This window comes from Nycticebus coucang, chromosome 11 (genome assembly GCF_027406575.1).
Source record: "Nycticebus coucang isolate mNycCou1 chromosome 11, mNycCou1.pri, whole genome shotgun sequence".
Lineage (NCBI taxonomy): Eukaryota > Metazoa > Chordata > Mammalia > Primates > Lorisidae > Nycticebus > Nycticebus coucang.
The window spans coordinates 124,430,583-124,448,380 of NC_069790.1; the positions used below are offsets into that span (position 1 = coordinate 124,430,583).

At 47.9% G+C, this 17,798-nt stretch overlaps 1 protein-coding gene and 1 pseudogene across 5 annotated transcripts in view; one reads left to right on the forward strand and one right to left on the reverse strand.

Moving 5' to 3' along the window:
* The window catches only part of DPP6 (dipeptidyl peptidase like 6), a 910,604-nt gene that overhangs the window by 858,161 nt on the left and 34,645 nt on the right, over positions 1 to 17,798 (forward strand). For 4 of the 5 annotated variants that reach the window (XM_053608766.1, XM_053608764.1, XM_053608762.1 and 1 more), the window contains exon 17: positions 17,402 to 17,449. The exons of the other annotated variant lie outside the window; for it this stretch is intronic. In XM_053608766.1, coding sequence (XP_053464741.1) covers positions 17,402 to 17,449 — 48 coding nt within the window. The remainder of the gene's footprint in view (positions 1 to 17,401; positions 17,450 to 17,798) is intronic. 5 annotated transcript variants of the gene reach the window in all.
* LOC128560247 (60S ribosomal protein L17-like) lies at positions 10,893 to 12,842 on the reverse strand (annotated as a pseudogene).

Sequence of the window (17,798 nt, forward strand, 5' to 3'; positions counted from 1 at the left end):
TCTCAGCTAAAGACAGCACCAGGGGGAACTTAGCTGGCTCAAGATTTTGACATTTCTTCACAAAAATACGAGTGTGTCTGTCTCTTCTCTATCACACATTAAACCCACGTGGAATGATTTATTAAGAGACGTGGAGAGTAAGAGGCAGCTCATCCTACTGCGGAAGCTGAAGCCACCGGGCTTATTTCTCAGGGGGGTCACTGCAATTTCTGGGGAAGCACCTTTGCCAGCTGCCTGCTTTCCCCTGTAGCAAGTACATGGCGCCCTCTCCCTTCCTGCTGCCTTCAGTTCCGTTATTGAGTGCCTACTGTATGCCCGGCAGTGAACCAGGTGCTGGGGATCAGAGAATTAGGTAGTGTTCCTGCCACTGAGAGCATCATGCTGGACGGAGAGCAGGACACTCGGGGACTTCACTGCAGTGAGCGCAGTGACAGAGACAGTCAAGGGGCTGGTGCCCAACCTCTGGCACCAGGGACCAGTTTCATGGAAGACGATTTTCCCGTGGTCCAGGGGCTCGGGGGTGGTTTGGGGATGATACAGGCACATTACATTTACTGTGTACTTTATTTCTATTATTATTATTATTATTATTATAAGGTATAATGAAGTAATGACATGACTCACCATGATGCAGAATCACAGGGAGCCCCGAGTCAGACCCCTCACATGCGCAGTTTACATCGGGGTTCAAGCTCCTGTGAGAATCTGATCCCGCCACCGATGTGACGGGAGGCAGAGCTCAGGTGGTGACATGGGCAGTGGGGAATGTCTGTAAGTACAGGTGAAGCTTCGCCCACTCCTTGCCTCTCACCTCCTGCTCTGCAGCCCACTTCCCGACAGTCCCCCAATTGTCTGGTCTGCAGCCTGCAGGGCGCAGACCCAAGTGATTTCACATGTATGTGCCAGGAACTTTGCTGCAGCCATCGAAATGCACTGTTTAGGGGTCTCCACTAACAAATAGCCACAAGTCTCTCCACGTGCCGTCTGGAAGCTGCTCCCAAAGTGCAGGAGGTCAGCCTCTCTCTTCCCGGCACGAGGTCACAGCCCATTTCACAGACACCTGCTACGTCTTGCTCAGAGTCACGCAGCTACCAGGAGTGGGGCCGTGCGCTCCATGTGCTGACAGCCAACACCTTAGCTCGCTCCTGTGCACAGGGAAAAGCATTCTGCTGATCGCTTTCCTCAGACACGAGTGTGCTGAACGCCCCTGTGGCTGAGGTGCGAGGGTGCACTGCAGGCCTGTGGGTTACTGGTCGCTTCCCAGCTCGTGGCATTGCCTCCAATGTGCAAATCACAGCACCTCCACTGGCCACACCAGGCCGCACAGTGGGCTGCAGAGACTCAAGCCTCCTACTCGAGAAGCCTCACTTGGAGACCCATGGGTTGACAGATGGTGGGTGGAACGCTGAGTGTGCAAGATGAGTAGGTGAGAGACAGGCCCTGCCCTCGGGCAGCCCAGCGCCCAGGACGTGACCGGTGCTATGACCCTGGCTCAGGAACCCAGAGCTCCGCTAGGCAGAGGCAGCTCGCCATCCTCAGGCAGGAGGTAGACAGCTGTACTGGACACAGGGACCATGGGGAGGGGGAGGGTGACGATCAGTGCCCCGGGAGCTCACTGTCCTGAGACAGACTCCTGCAGCCCCCCCTCCCGGAGGACAAGGACAGAAAGTGCTATGGAAAGCCAAGACGGGAAACTGCACAAACCAGGGTGGGGAGAAAAGGAACTGGTCCTCCACAGAGGAGGGGGTTGCCTCCTTGCCTCAGTAGCCTCATCTTAAATTTGGGTCAAAAGCAACACCTGCCATGTAGGGCTGTGCCCATGATCAAATCATTTATCATCTATAAACATCCCCAGTAAACGCCCAGAGGAGGACCTGGTGGTGGTGGTGGGTGTGGTGGTGGCGAGGAGGATGGTGTCCTGGCCCAGACTCTGCCTCAGTCATTCTGGGGGGATTCGCTGCTTGTTTTTGGCAACCAGTGGTGACCAGCAACACAGATTTATGGAGCCCTCAGTTAATAATGGCCAATGAGCTCCTATTCTGTATACAAATTACATTAAAATTACCAAAGTTTCCCACAGGCAAAGGAATTTGTTTTGTTGTTTTGTTTTAAAGCATGAGTGGGAGAGCATGGTCATCCTGAGCCCTGTCCGTTCTGTTCCTGTGGGGTGGTGATGCTCTGAGTAAAGAAAGAGGGTTAACTGTGGGCACTGCAGGAGTGCCTGTGACTGCGGCCTGGGGCCGGGAGAGTGCCTTCTTTCTCTGACATGATGTGGGGCTTGTGCTCTGCGTCCTGGGAAGGTGCTCTGGCCGGCTGCTGTGCTGTCCCCACAGCCTGCAGATGCCTGAACATTTAGCGTGTAGGACGTGGTCAGCCCCGGGAGACTGACCAGCCCCCAGTACCACACATGCCTCTCTGACTTCAGGCCACTGACAAGGAACTTGGTTTTGTTAACTTGGAATAGCAGATCCCAAAGTGTGGTGCCTGGATTTTGTCGGAGACACAAATTCTCCAGCCCTGCCTCATGGAATCAGAAACACTGGGCGAGCACCTGCCCCTCCATGTTAACAAGCCTCCAGGGGACACAGCTCAGTGTCTGAGAAGCTGCCTTAGACAAGCGAGCATGCCATGTCCTTGCCTCCATGACACGCTGATCACAGCTTTTTTTCTCACACCAGAATGGCTGTCTCATTCTCTGTAAAATCTTACAGCTTTAGTGGTTCACCCTGAACCAACCGTGTCCCAGAATCAGTGAGGGGTGGTAAAGACAGCTCTTCACCCAACACGCCCCGGAGAACTGCCTTGTCTAAGAAAGCTGATGCCGAAGGTAGAAACGAATCCTGTGATTTTGGTTGTCCGTTTCCCGTAGTGAGCCTTGTAATGAGCACCTCAGGCATACCGTGACCTTCTGGAACGTTCCTCCAGAGGCTCCTAAACCTCAATTCATTTCTGATGCACTGAAGCAGGCCCAGGGCCTACTCTCTGGGTCCCACTTCGATTTAATTACCGGGAGCGGCTCTCAGAAGCGTCCTGGTCTGCAGGCTTCATTCTGAGGGCAGCCCTCCAACAGGAGCCCCGGCCCGGGAAGCCTACTTCTCCTCCGCGTCTTTCTGAAGTGCACAGCTCTGCCTCCCCGACCACGGGGAGCCCAGCCTTCAAACGAAAATAGCAGGCAGCGGGGAGGCTGGTGTTGACGACAGAGCAGCTGTTCAGCCACTCTTTAACAGCGCAGTTATTAAAGCGGGAGAAAAGTAATTAAAATTGTCACTCGTGTGGTTGTTCAAATTATATTTCCACTTCCGCTCCACAGAGCATTCACGTGTGTGTTATAAAATATTTTGTCGTGGTGTTAACCATCATTAATTCTGTTCTAATTATTCTTAATTGCTCACCGACATGACACAAAATCAGGAGGAAATTGGGAGAAAGAGATTTTAACAATAAAAATAAACTGGAAAGAATGACTTTTGGTAGTGAGTCCTGTCCTGTCGTAGCGCATCTGTGCACAGCACACACGCAGGGAAGCGCACAGCAGCACGCACCGACACCCTGCATCTGTGAAGCTGTCGCTGGTTACCTCTTCCCCGTCTTTCCCCAGGACTGGTGAGGTTTTCTGGAGCAGTGATGGCTGAAGACGCAACTTCTGTTTTCCTTTCTTTTCCTCTACCTTCATTTTTCACCACTTCCATTCCAGAAAAATGAAAATAGATTTTATGTTCACATTCCCCCAAGAGATCTTATTTTTTAAAATGTATTCATTTATTTTAAAAACGGTGTAGTCAGAGTATCCACTTGTGGGTGGCTTGGAGGGCCAGCAGGCCATGTGACGTGCGATCACGGACCTCGAATGTCTTGAGGCTAGTAGGCGCCCGGATGAGTTCCCGGGGCCCCAGACCAGGAGAGCACAGCAGGGATAGCAAGACCAGCCAAACAGTTATCCAGGGAAGTGGAAGCTCCAGCTGGAGGGTGCTGGGAGTGTTTTGAGATTCATAGAAAGTTTTTCAAGATACTCTAATCCAAACGTTTCAAACTTCTTTTAAGCCACAGAGCTCCTTCTTCAAAAGGAAACTTACTGGCAGACCAATATGGAATTAGAGGCTTCTCCAGAGGTGCCCAGGACTCACTTTGAAGATCTCTGATCCAGGATTCTTGCAGATTCGAGAAATGTGGGGGCAAAAAGATTAAGTAATAAGTCTACTCGAAGGAAATAAAAACCAATCATACCAAGAGCCTTCATGTGACAGCAGGAAATATGTTTGGCTTTTTTGAGTGGATATTTTGGGAGTGCTTCTATGCAAGATACCCAGCAGAGCGTCCCTGCCTCACGTATCATGATCTTGCTGGAGAGACGAGATGGAGACAGCAGGTAGAAAGAGGACAGCAGCTGGATGTCCTCTTCACTGGGTGTCCAGGGGAGACAGGACACAGGGGCCAGGCAGGCTCCAGAGGGAGCCCAGGGACCAGTAAGCCTGAGTGCTCAGAGGCCACCAAGGGTACCTGGCGAACAGAGTTGCTTCCTCCTCAGGGACTGCATGCGGGGTTGTGTGGATCATAAACATCTCGCAGAATGTGGAGCTGACTCTGAGGCCGTTGGCATGGCAGGTCCCTGGGGCAGCGGGGGATGGAGGACGCCCACTGCAGGAATGCCCACCGCACATGATCAAGAACAGGTTTTCACCATGAACAGGACTCTGCACTAGGGTCTCCTGCAGCTGGGGGTTCTAGTCTAGCTTTATGGAAGGGCCTCCTTTGGCCCTCACCAACCAACATGTGCCCAGGGAGCCCCAGGCAGCAGAGTGATTGGATGTTAATAGCTCCTTAACTCAATAGTAATAGTGATAGAGATAAATGCGAATGGGAGTATAAATACATACAGCGTTCAGGAGGGCCTGGGGTGTGCTGAGCATTGAACACGTCTTACTGTGCAGTGCAGAGAACTCTCTAAGGTGAATGGGGGCACCACCCACTTCTCAGATGGGGAAACTAAGGATCAGCTGGTCAGAGTAACCTGCCCAACTCTGAAGATCTAACAAATGGTGCAGCTAAGATTAAACATTATGTTTACTGCTGCTTTACAATAGAGAAATAAATGTACACAGGAAGCCACACAGAGGTCAAATAGGACACTGTGGGCAGAGGTTGGAGCCTGCAGACCATGTGCACGTCTGTGGCTCAGCATATCCATCTGTGAAATGGGATGTGCCACTTGCTTCCCAGAGCCATTCTGAGGAATAAGTGAGTGAACCCATGAAGATGCTTAGCGAAGGTGGCACACTACAAACCTGGTGTGATTAGTAAGTGCTGTGGCCGTTATCGTTACGACAGTAGGTGCCACAAAGGAGGGACGGTCAGAAAAGCATCTCATAGAAGGTGTTTGGACTGAATCTTGAAGAGCAGGTAGAGGTTTCACAGGAAGCTGGGGAGGGAAGACCTTCGAGGCAGAGGGAAGTTCAGCTACAAAGATAGAAGAGAGCGCAGCTGTCCCAGAGGAGTGCACGTCCAGAACACGGGGCCCCGCATGCGTGTGGAGGACTGATAGAAGCTCAGGTCCACAGGGGCTCATGTCGCAGGCCCAGGCTTTACCTAATCCTCTGGACAATGGAAGTCCCTAAGGGCCCTAATCAGAAGAGGACCACGGTCAGGCCCATGTGCAAATCCCCTGGCAGGAGCGGTGGGGGCAGCGCTGAGCTGAGGACATTGCCATGGAGATGGGGGGTTTTCAGGCACAACCAAGTGCAGTGTTGCTACGAGAGGCCAGAGTGGGACGACACAGCGTGAAGATGCGATACTTGGGTCCAAAAAGAAAAGCAGGTGGTTTTGTGAGGCGGTGGTGCCACCAAGAGTCTCTGGCTTTAGGGGGCATCGCCATTTCTCTGCTGCAGGTGGCACCACCCGCCTGGCGCGTCACTGGCCTTCAGACACAGCTGGGGCAGAGGGGTGAATCCCACCCAGTCCCAGACTCAGACCTGCTCTCCCATGGTGGACTGAGAGCCCTCAGCGAGAAAGACTGAAAGTCAGCAAGAAAGCAGACTCCAGCCAGGGCAGAGCACCACGGGCTTTTAAGTCTCCTACTTGCTAAAGATCTGATCAGATTTGAACAAAGATGAGCTCACAAGCGCTCCATCCTCAACATGGATAAAGAGGAGCTTCATTTCTCCCCACACTGTGTTTGTACATCCCAGTAAGTCTTGTCTTTCTCGAGAAGCTGAGCACTTAATCCCAGGGTGAGGGCTCAGAAGGTTTTAGATTTCCTCTAATTACATTATTTTTAAGTACCAGTGTCATAAGTGGTATCTAATCATAAAACTTGTCAGGCCTTCATTACAAAGCTTGGCTTCAGGGGTCTGCAATGACTTTGTCCATGTTTTTAAAAAGCTTTTTAAAACCAGGTAATTGGCAACTTTGAAGCTCTTCAAGAGAACATGCCACCACCTCCAAAATGCCTTAGCCAAGCACACCATCCCCGAGGAATGCACGCCATCCGTGAAGACTTAACTCGTCTGCTTGGCAGCTGGTGACTGGCTGTTAACAAGTCACTGTACATTTTCCTATGTGGGAGACAAAGTTTTATACAATCAGTCCCTAAATTTCAAGTATGGTTGAAGAGATAAGACATAAATACATTATTAGAAATCAAACTAGAGCATAATTGCCTGGACTTAAAGTCAATGCAGAACTTCCAGAATCACGATGTGACCAATTATGATGATGCTGTTACAATATGAGGGTCGGAACAGTCCCAGAAGCTGCAAGATCGGGACGGGCAGGCTGGAAATGGAGCCAGGGACCCCGCCCGACTCCCACTCAGTCTTGTCTGGGGACAAGTGGAACAGCAGTGCTCCCGAGTCACCTTTCCTGGGGATTCTCAGCTCACCAAACTAGCACAGCTGTGTTCTTCTGTTCCTTCTTTAAGTTCTGTGAATCATGTGAAATATCTGAAAACTTCACTCAGGAGCACGAAAGTGATGCTGTGATTTACATGCAGATAATTTCCAAACCAAAGCTTTCGGTTGAATTTCAACAATATACTGTATACAGAGGCTCCTTCCTTTTCTTTTTCTTTTCCTTTTTCTTAAATATGATTGGGATGGTCTCTCTTACTAAAAATGCCTCTCCCGTGCCCTGAGTGTCACTCATAATTTCTAGAGCAAGAAGCTACATGTGACAATAAAACGCCGACGTGACTTTGCTTCCCCATCATTTCTGAGCGTGTGGAACAAACCCCCGTTTTCTGTGGACCCTGCTGACCGATGCTCCTTCAACGGCTGCATGAGAAATGGGATCACTTTCAAGTTCCCTGAACACAGAAAAATTGGATTGAAGCAAAACTAAATGCCGTGGGGCACAGAGCAGAGGGGGTGGGCTGCCTAAATCCCAGGTTTGATGTCAGCGATAACAAGTTTTCAAAATCAAACGGCAACAAAACCTGTCCACGGTGTCTACTAGGAAATACTGTCTTCGGAACAAATATTGTAATTATCTGTGGTAGTTCTGGAGGCTTGGCTGGCTCCCTGTTTATTAGTATGATAATATCACCTCAATGTATAAACTTTATGTACCAGCCATACATAATTCATGAACTGGCAAATAAAGAGATCTGGAGCCTGTTCACAGCGGGGCCGTGCCAATTATCTTGCCTGGCCAGAGCCGCCCTGCTCACAGCTGTTCTTTGAAACCGTTCATCTCGCGCGAGAGAGCCAGGCTGCGCTTGAACCGCCATTGTTTACATACGAGGAGTTTAGCTGCTGGTTGGAAATTATCTGTCACGTAAACATCCTCTGAGGATATAGATGAGAGGGGATGAAGACAAGCAGTGTCTTTATGAATTTTTTTATTTATTCTGATGACTTTTTTCTTTTGCAGTTTTGTGTTCTTTTTAATTAGTTCATTTTCATCTGCAACTGTCATGTTGCCCCATCCAGGCAAGCAGGTGCAAATTAATATTTTAAAATGAACAGGGCTGGGAACCAGACAGCTAAAGATAAATATTTTCTGTTCGTAAGTCTGTTGTGTGATCCAAAGCTTTTCTCTCTGTGATCTGAATTTTTGCCCCTCTGGCCTTTGGGGAAAAATTCAAATTTTGTAAGTCAGATACTTAACTTGAGCCGAAATAGTGTCTGTCACTAATCAAAGTTTTCAAAGGGCTAAATGTTTTTATTCCAGTTATCCCTTCAGAAGCAAAGGCTGAGCAAATATAATTGGTTTTCTGCCATTGATGGGCGCACGGTTCTGCATTTAAGTTTGAACATTAGCACTCTCTTTGTATGCTCCAAGTGTGCACCAGCCGTGCGACAGGCTTATTTATCAAGGACTTAAGACAGACTAGGGAGAGAGAAAGAGAATCATAATAAACGTGTTTTTGTTTACACAAGAATTTAGGAAGTTATACGTAAAAGTTTGTCCTTAGACATACACATACAGAATCAGGTGGTTAACGTTTGACCTAATTGACAGGAATTTACCATGAAATATAACTGTATGTTTTCACTTGAAAGCTTACCTGTGTCCTGAGACAAGACAAAAACAGAAAGATGCCAGAAAGACAGGCAGAGAAAGAACGGCACCCAACCCTGTTCCCAGTCCCCTTTCCCTGCTCCTTTTCCCACACCTCAGGCTGCGAACAGAGCCGCCTGCTCGGCCAGGTGCACAGCTGTTTACAGAGAAAAAATCAAAGCCAGTGGGTGGTCGTGTAATTCACATGGCGGTGGGTATAACCCATGACCACAGGCAAATGCTGACACTTCAAAGGGAGATTCTGGTCACAGAATCCTGGTCTCTGTGATAGAGTGTTCCCATCACACAGGTTGTGCGAGATTGAGGGGTCATCTCTAGTACCCAGTGGCAGGAAAAACATTGGATGCTGCTGTTTTTGCTGATGCTACTGTTGCTCTTGCTAAAAGTCGACCTTAGCTACCCTGAATTGTGCCGTCAAGATCCAGAGAAGAAAAGTTGCTCCCCTGGAAGCACAGGCTAGCTGGTAGCGAAGCTTCAACCAGAGGCAAATCTGCAGAGCCCTCCTCACTCACAGGCGTCCACGTGCGGCCCTGAGCCACGGTCGCTTCTGGTGGCTTTGCCGACCATGCAGGGTCCAAGCATGTTTTGCGCGTGTCCGTCCATTTTCCCTGGGCCTGGCATTGTGCCTTGTCCGTGGCAGAATCCCAAAACATACTTGATGAATTACGTGCGAAGTAAAGAGACTGTGGGTGTGTGTTGTCAGTAAGAGCCGTGAAGCGGCGTCCTGAGGTTTAGGAGAATCTGCCCACAGGCAGGAGGCATTGCTTGTCTCTCTGTTGTATTACATCGTTAGCTACACTGACTCGACTAGACTTGCAGACACTATTCGGAAGAAGGGGAAGAAAGTAAAAACCAATTCAGAAGTTCAGGGGTGAAGCCCCTCCTAAGACTCATAAAAGTATTCTCAATTCTTTAAAATAGGTTTACAGTACCCCCCAAAAATCTCTTGTATGATATTAATTGCTTGGCATATCTCTTTTTAAAGACATCTTAGGTAAGTACTAACTAGATCTGATCAAAGTGTCACAAATTCCAAATATGTGATTTCAAATTAGGATTCTTCTCATTTTTCTTTGTCTGGAGAAAATATGTTTTGATTTAAATGGTTTCCTAAATTGTTTGCCAATTTTCAGGACCCAAACCATGACAGAAATCTCAAAGCCAGTGGTGGTCCTGTAATTCACATAGACAGCGATGGGTATGAACCAAGTGGGCAGAGAAACCAGGTGTGAAGACAGCCCGGGGGACAGAGCCTGAGCTCCGGACCTCAGAGCCCCACCCTGGGCTCTTGCCCACCAGTAGGGGACGAGGGGGAGTCTGATATCTGGGCAGGAATCTGGGTGGGTTGGATGTAATTAGGAATCCATACATACAAAATTCTACATAGAGGCAATTTGTGAACTTTTGTTTAGTATTCTCTTTAAAGGTAGTTTTTATTTGTCTTGTTTGTGTTTGCCTAGTCCAAAGAAGTCTTCTATGTTAAAATAGTGCTGAAGATGTCCAGGATATTGTGGGCCTCACAGAAAGAACACAGTCTAGACACTGCAGCTGGACACAGCTGCCCCTGGCATCTAGTGAGCACAGGGGGGGACTCCCTGGGCCTCCCCGGGGAGATAGCGCCCTACACCGTACAGCAGGGCGCAGAGAATCATGGGCTCGAGACCCTTCCTCAGCCTAATCTAAATTTGCTGCCCTGATGTGCCCTGGCCAGTTATATGTCAGAGGCCGTTCATTCGGCCCCAGTTCACTCCTTCACAAATGGCCTGGACGGAACTCTGACTCCTGGTTGCGGACAGGGAGAGGAGGCCCAGGCTCGTGGCCCAAGAGCTCCTGTGCCTGTTTGCCTCCGTCTCTGGGTGGGGTAGAGACTTGGCTGGTGCAGTTCGGTGTTTAAAGTTGCGCTTTATCATGACAATTGCTATCATCGGTACTTAGGGCATTTTTTCAACCCATAAATTGGAAAGAACATGGGAGAAATACCTGCAGCAGTATGGTCAGGAGCTGATTTTCGAAATAACATTAAAAAACAGCAACGAAGCAGAAGTAGCCAAAGGCTGGGCCCTGCCATTTGTAGTAGTTTGTGCAGGACACATGTAAGAAATGCAAATGCCAAATAAACATGAAAACATGGTCACATGAAGTCAAAATTTAATTTTTTTAAACACTTCCCCCCTAGAGGAGGAGCACCCAGTTTTTAAAGTTATGACCTAGACCTCCATACAGTTTTGCTGAAGTGGGAAATGTTTCTGCCCGCTGTGCAGACGCATTACTGTCCCCAGTGTCGCAGTCCCTGTCCCCACGGCTGTGCGGCCAGCAGCACCGCTGAAGGAGGCAAAAAGTCATCCCTGCTCCGTGGGGACTGGAGTCGGCCAACTGAACTACACCACGCCCAGGGCATTCTCAGAGTCTCCAGGGCGCCGTGACTTCTGCAAGCTCTCGGCCTCGTTCCCCCCTCGCCAGCCCAGTGGGTTCCAGGTGAAAGCTGAGCTTTCAATCTGGAGATGTGCTTTGGAGGAGAGGCTGGGAGAGCAGAGCTGTGCTGCCCCATCTACAGGGCACAACATTAGCAAGAAGTAAACTTTTTGTTTGTTTGTTTTATATTTCCTACTTTTTTCAAAATTTCACATTAATATGAAGGTACAAATGCGTTGTATGCCATGGAATACCATTCAGCCATAAAAAAGATGTCCTTGTTTTAAAGTGCTGAGATTGGGGATTTTGCATGTGAAACGACAGTGCGTTCCATGAGCGCTGACTGCAGAACCTTCTCACACCAGCCCGCGGTGCTGCTCATAGGCGCCGTCTCGCCCGGACGCTAAGGTGCGCACGAGGCTTTGGAAGCGCTGCTTCTGACAACAAAACGCAAAAGCAAACAGCCCAAATAGCCATCAGTAGACAATGGGCTAAATAAACTATGGTATTTTCATATAAAACCAATTTAAAATTTGTTTTGCAGCTTTTAAGGAGTATTTGTGTGATAGTGTGTTACGGTGTGTACTGTCCTGCGACTTGAGGCCTGCGTTTGACCTCGAGTTCTTCGTGTTCACCCCTGTTGCTGGGAACGTGTCCCCTACTCTCCCTGTGTGCTCATCACACTCCACCACGCCAGTTACTCTCTCTCACTCACCCTCTCTCCTGCTGCTGGGGCCAGGTGATTTCCGTCTGACTCGTGTAGTGTGGCTGCCCTATACGGCCCACCATGGGCCTTCTCACACATCAGGTCCCCTGCCAGTGTCACAGATGCTGCTAAACTGCTCCCCAAGTGGCACCCCAGTCACGCCCCAGCAAACTTGGCCTCTCCCCCTGCACTAGTCAGACTAGGGATTAAGCCTGGACAAAATATTTCACATGGAGATGTATTAAATTACAACATACGTACGTACGTAGTATGTATATTCTTATGAATACATAACCAGATGGCAAAAGCATCCCTCCAGTATTTAAAAGGAAATGATAAATACCAACTTCGAAATCATGGTTACCTCTGGGACAGAAAGGGATTGGGAAGCAGAGCTTGAGTCTGGCTCCTTAGACCACTCGGCCATCCTGACACCCTCAGAAAGGATTGGGATTGGAGAAGGTACACCCGTGACCGTAAGGCCCCTTGGTATGTTTCGTTTATTGTTATTTTCCCCATATTCTTTTATTTTGTTTTGGTTTGGTTTGGTTTGTATTTTTTTCCTTTTTTATATTTATTTTTAATTAATAATTGAATATATTTGTGGGTATAATGTGATTTTTTTACTGTTATTTGCATTTATTTTATGTTGCCTCTGTTCCCGTGCCATAAGTTTTTGTTTCTTCAGTTTCTTCTGGGATATCTTTTTCTTCTGTGCTACCTCTTCTTCTGGTTTGGGAACAATCTGTTCCTTTTCAGTAAGGATCATCTCCATGTGGCAGGGGGAGCTCACGGATGGGTTAAGGCGACCATGAGCTCTGTAAATTGGGTGACGCATCTTGGGTGCTTTGTTCACTCGGATATGCTCAATGACCAGAGAATCTACATCTGAACCCTTAAGGTCAGCATTACTCTCTGCATTTTTAAGCACATGCAACAAAACTTCAGCACTCTTTTTGGGCCACCGACCTTGTGTCCAGCCCCAGTGTTTAGCCTGGGCACACCTACCAACTCCACCATTGTAATGTCAGAATGGTACACATTGTTTCTTTAAGGTGACATCCTTCAGATACTCGGTGGCTTTTCATGTATGCATACCCTTGATGGCCTGGGCAGTTTCACGTGTGTTCTTAAAGTGAACATGAAGATTTGAGCCTCTTGACTTGCATGACTTTGTGAGGTTTTCTGGGTCAAGTGAATAGCGAACCATTTTCACAGATCACCTCAGGCCGCTTAGGGGAAGAGCCAATGTGATGTTTTGATGCATGTGTCCATTCTGGAATGATCAGATCGGGCTCATTAACATCCGTCACCGCACATACTTGTTACTTTGTGGTTGGAACATTTTAAATCCACTCTGTTAGCAACTTAAAAATAAACAATATATTGTAATTAACATAGTCACTGTGCTATGCAGTGGCCCTCTGGGACCAAGTCCCTCTGTGTCACTGCACAGAGGGCCCCTGGCCAGGATCCCCCCTTCCTCCAGCCCAGCCCCTGGGGACCCCTTCTTCTGTCATCTTCTATGAGTTCAACTGTTGCTAATTCTCCATGAAAGTGAGATCATGCATCTGGTCTCTCTGAGCCTGACTTATTTCACTTCACCTGTGTCCCCTGAGTCTACCCGTGTTATCCCAAATGACAAAATTCCCTTCTTTTTAAGGCTAAGTAGTATTCCAGTCTGTACATGCACCATCCTGTTAAAGAATCTATTCATCTGTGATGGGCATTTAGGTCAGTTTCACATCTTGGCTGTTGTGAACGGCACTGTCCTGAACACAGGGTGCAGGTGACTCTTCAACACACAGATCTCAATTCCTCTGGATTACACGCAGACGTGGGCTTGCTGTAGTTCTAGTTTTAGTTTTTTGAGGAACCACCATGCTGTTTTACTAATTTGCATTTCCACCAGCAGTGGACAGGAGTCTCCTGTCCTCCACATTCTCACAGCACGTGGTACATTTCCTCCTGTGGGTGACAGCCAGTCTACGCCTCAGGGGGTTTTGATTTGCATTTGCCTGGTGATAAGTGATGCTGGACACTTTTAATGGTTATATTGGCCATTCCCATGACTTCTTTTGAAAGCGTCTATTCAGGTCCCTTGCTCTTTTTCAGCAGGATTATTTGTTTTCTTGTTATTGAATTGTTTGAGTTCCTTGCACATATATTTTAGATAATAGTGCCTTATGTGACATATGATTTGCACATATTTTTAACCAAACTGTGGATTGTCTTTTCACCCTATTAATTATTGGGAGGCTTTTTGTGTGTGTTTGTTTTTGCAGAGATTTTTAGTTTGATGCAATCTGATTTGTCTATGTTTGGTTTTGTTGCCTGTACTTTTGGGGTCAAATCCAAAAACTCATTGCCTAGGCCAATATCACCAATCTTTTCCCCTGTGTTTTCTTTCAGCAGTTTTACAGTTTCAGGTCTTATATTTAAGTCTTGAATCCATTTTTAGTTGACTCTTATACAGGACAGAAGAGTCCAATTTCTTTTATTGCATGTGAATAGCCAACTTTCACGGCACTATTTATTGAAGAGACTCTCCTTCCCTCATTGTATTTTCTTGATAACTTTGTTGAAAAGACATTGCCTGTAGCTGTATTGGTTTATTTCTGGACTGCCTCTCCTATTCCATGGGTTCACGTGTCCGTCGCAGGCCGGTACCATGTTGTTTAGATTACTGCATCTTTGTAATATGTTTTGAAATCAGATAGTGTGATACCTACTCTTTTGTTCGTTTTGCTCAAAATTGCTTTAGCTTTTCAGATTCTTGTGGTTTTATACAAATGTTAGGATTTTTCTTTGAAAAATCTATATTTTCTATTTCTGTGAAGAATGACATTAGAATTTTGATAGGGATTGCATTAAATCCAGAGGCCACATTGGGTCGCCTGGACATTTTAACAATATTAGTTATTCCAATCCATGAGCAAGGGCTGTCTTTCCATTTATTTATGTCATTTGAGAAGCATTTGGGTTACTTCTAGGAAGCGAGGATGAAAACAGAGCTTTTGTCACCGTGTTCTTTCCTTAGTGTTTGAATTTTTTCAGAAACCGGCATTAAGTTCATTAACTAAAAGACGAAAAGTGACTGATTCAAGCTCAACAGCTTTCTTATTCTGTGAATGAGACAAAAGTCTTAAAACTCTCCAAACCTGTGTTTTCTTCTCTATAAAACGTGGTTAGAAGCCCCTACTTTGCAGAGCTGCTGTGAGGGTTTGAAGAGAAAGTATTCATGTAAACATCTAGCAGAGGGCCTTGTACACAGTCAGCACTAAATAAATAATAGTGTTTACATTATCAATAAGAACACAGGATATGCTCTGTCTGCAAATTTACTCACCTTAAAATGTTCAGAGAAAAGAGATATGAAGGTTCTTTATTTCTCAGTAACGGTCTCTTCATCCATATGGGCTCCCCATGAAAGGGATCTTAAAGCCAAGAAGCTTATTTTGATTTAATAATTTAAATCTGGCTCAGCGCCTGTGGCTCAAGTGGCTAAGGCACCAGCCACATACACCTGAGCTGGCGGGTTTGAATCCAGCCCAGGCCTGCCAAACAACAATGACGGCTGCAACCAAAAAATAGCCGGCCATTGTGGCGGGCGCCTGTAGTCCCAGCTACTTGGGATTCTTCAGCTACAAGAATCGCTTGAGCCCAGGAGTTGGAGGTTGCTGTGAGCTGTGATGCCACGGCACTCTACCCAGGGTGACAGCTTGAGGTTCTGTCTCAAAAATAATAATAATAATTTAAATCTACAGGCAATGTTTAAATCTCTTTTGGTGAGTGCTGTCTCTTCAGGTATAAATGTATAGACTCTCAGGTCACTGTTCCCTCCCTGAGTAGGGGGGACTAGATTCAGCAAATAAAAATATATGATACGCAATCACACTTGAATTTCAGAGAAAATACAAATATTTTTTAGTAATATGTCCCGAATTCCACATGAGATATATCTATAGGGAGAAAATATTTACTGTTTTTCTAAAGTTCACATGTAATGAGGCATCCTGCATTTTATCCAAACCCTATTTAGGGGAAGGGGACACAGCATTGGGAAAAGGGCTCCTGGACATCCTGGACTTTGTATGTCCCCAGGGTAGTGTCTGAGTCCAGTCCCTGAGCAGTGGACAGGCCTCCACTCTGATGTCCGTGGCTGACATGGCCCACAGTGTGTGACTCGGCTTAGCCAGCACCTGTGGGTATGCACTGGCCAAACCCAGCCACCCACCTCTCCATGGAGGGCTCTTGGCTTTTCTGCCATATCCTCTTGGGGCCCTGGACTGGGATGTCCACTCTGCAGCCTCTGCAGTGGGCCTTTGAGCCCTCACCAGGGTGGGATCCTTGGCTCTCGATTCAGCCTCTTGTCACAAGGCCCCTTGGAAGCGTGGGGGAGTTCTGATGGTGAAGCCAAGGACTCTAGACTCCAGCTGTCCCTCTGCCCAAATATGAGGTTCCTGCAGCTTCAATGCAGCCACCCCCTGTGAGTCCACAGCTTCCCAGGCTCCCCGGCCTGCAGCAGAGCGCAGGCTGGAGCCCTGGCCACAGGACCCCCACTGTACACCTGTCTGCTCGTCCTTTCTCCCTCCATTCTTTCAGCTCCACAGAGACAAGGGGGGGCCTTCCCCTGCAGTCCTGCCACCAGCACATGACTGGGCACTGACTCAATTCAAAACACCACTCTAGATGCTAAAAGCAGCACCAGCTAATGAGACCAGTTCTTGGCTGTTGTGGAGCTTATGTCAGTGCAGTGAGTGAGGGGAGGGACAGTGGGCAGACGCGGGGCCAGTTATGTGCTAAAGGTCCTGATGTGAGACGGCCCAGGAATGAGCTCCGTGAAGGACAGCAAGGCCGACGAGGGGGTGCAGGCTGGTGCCTGGCCAGGCAGGGGTTCAGTCTGGGTGCGTGGTGGGGCAGGACTGTTGTATCAGTCTGAGCATGAACAGAAAGACAAGCCGTCAAAGGAGATCAACAGCCAGCCTCGTCACCTGTTTTCAAAAAGAGATTAAAAAAAATATTCAGAAAGCCCTTTTGATTTTCTTTCCGTATTCTCCTTTTGCTACAAAATATTTAAAAAATCAGTCTTCAGAGGAAGTTTGTCAGGGGCCGCTCTGCCCTGAATCGTGTCTCCTTCTCCTCCTCCCTGCCGGGACTGCCCAGTTCCAGAGCTGAGAGCTGCATGCTGGTGATTCAAGGGAAAACTGAAACGTGGTTGAACATTTTCAAAATATTCCTGTTGCATTCATAAGTTTATACAAAGTGTTAAGAGACCAGTGGTTGTGGACTTTACCTAACAAATGCAATCAGTGTAAAAATAAATAAATAAATAAACAAACAAACAAACAAAGAGACCAGTGGTTGGAGTGACTTCCTTCCTGGAGGAGCCAGCAAACACATCTTCCAAAAGGCTGACTTTGCACCACGGCTTGAGAAACTCCACAAAACTCAGTGATGCCATCATGGAATTGTGCCTGGGTGATAAAAATGAGGTTGTAAGGATATAAGCCCCATGTAATACCTTGTGAAACGATGTTCTGTGTCATCACAATAATTCACAAACATGCCCCGTGAACTGGGCTCCTTGTGATTGAGGTGGGGCAGAGTCCGGGCCCAGCCTCTGGTGGCCCTGCTGTCCAGCCTCTGTCCCCACACGCCCCAGGCCTACCGCTGTGTGCAAAGCTCACCTTCTTTGCCTTTGTTCTCAGCTGAACTAACAACCTCCTTTCTGTTTCTTTCCCGGCATCTCTTGTCTACCCAACACAGGTCCTGGCGTCCCACAGGTGACGGTGCACGGCACAGCAGATAAGAGAAGTAAGTGCCTTTTTTTCTTGTATCTTCCTGAGGCTTCAGGAAAAGGGAGCAAAAACACTCCATGCCCACATTTTCCTGTTCAGAAACAGATGGGTCACTTCCCAGCAGTTCAGGGTAGGCCCTGCTGGTCACCAGTACGGAGGAAATGCCCTGGCAGGGGGGCCACGTAACCCAGCAGGAAGGTCTACAGACCCCTTTACGAATGCTCAGCCGTTGTGTGGAATTCTCAGAGATGGGGTGGATTAGGACGGCCGGTGGCTAAAGGCTTTTGTAGCCTGACATGACGGCCGCCCCTCTGAGAGCCTCCACCAGGAGCAGGTGGGACTCAGGACGCTGGAGCCACTTCTGT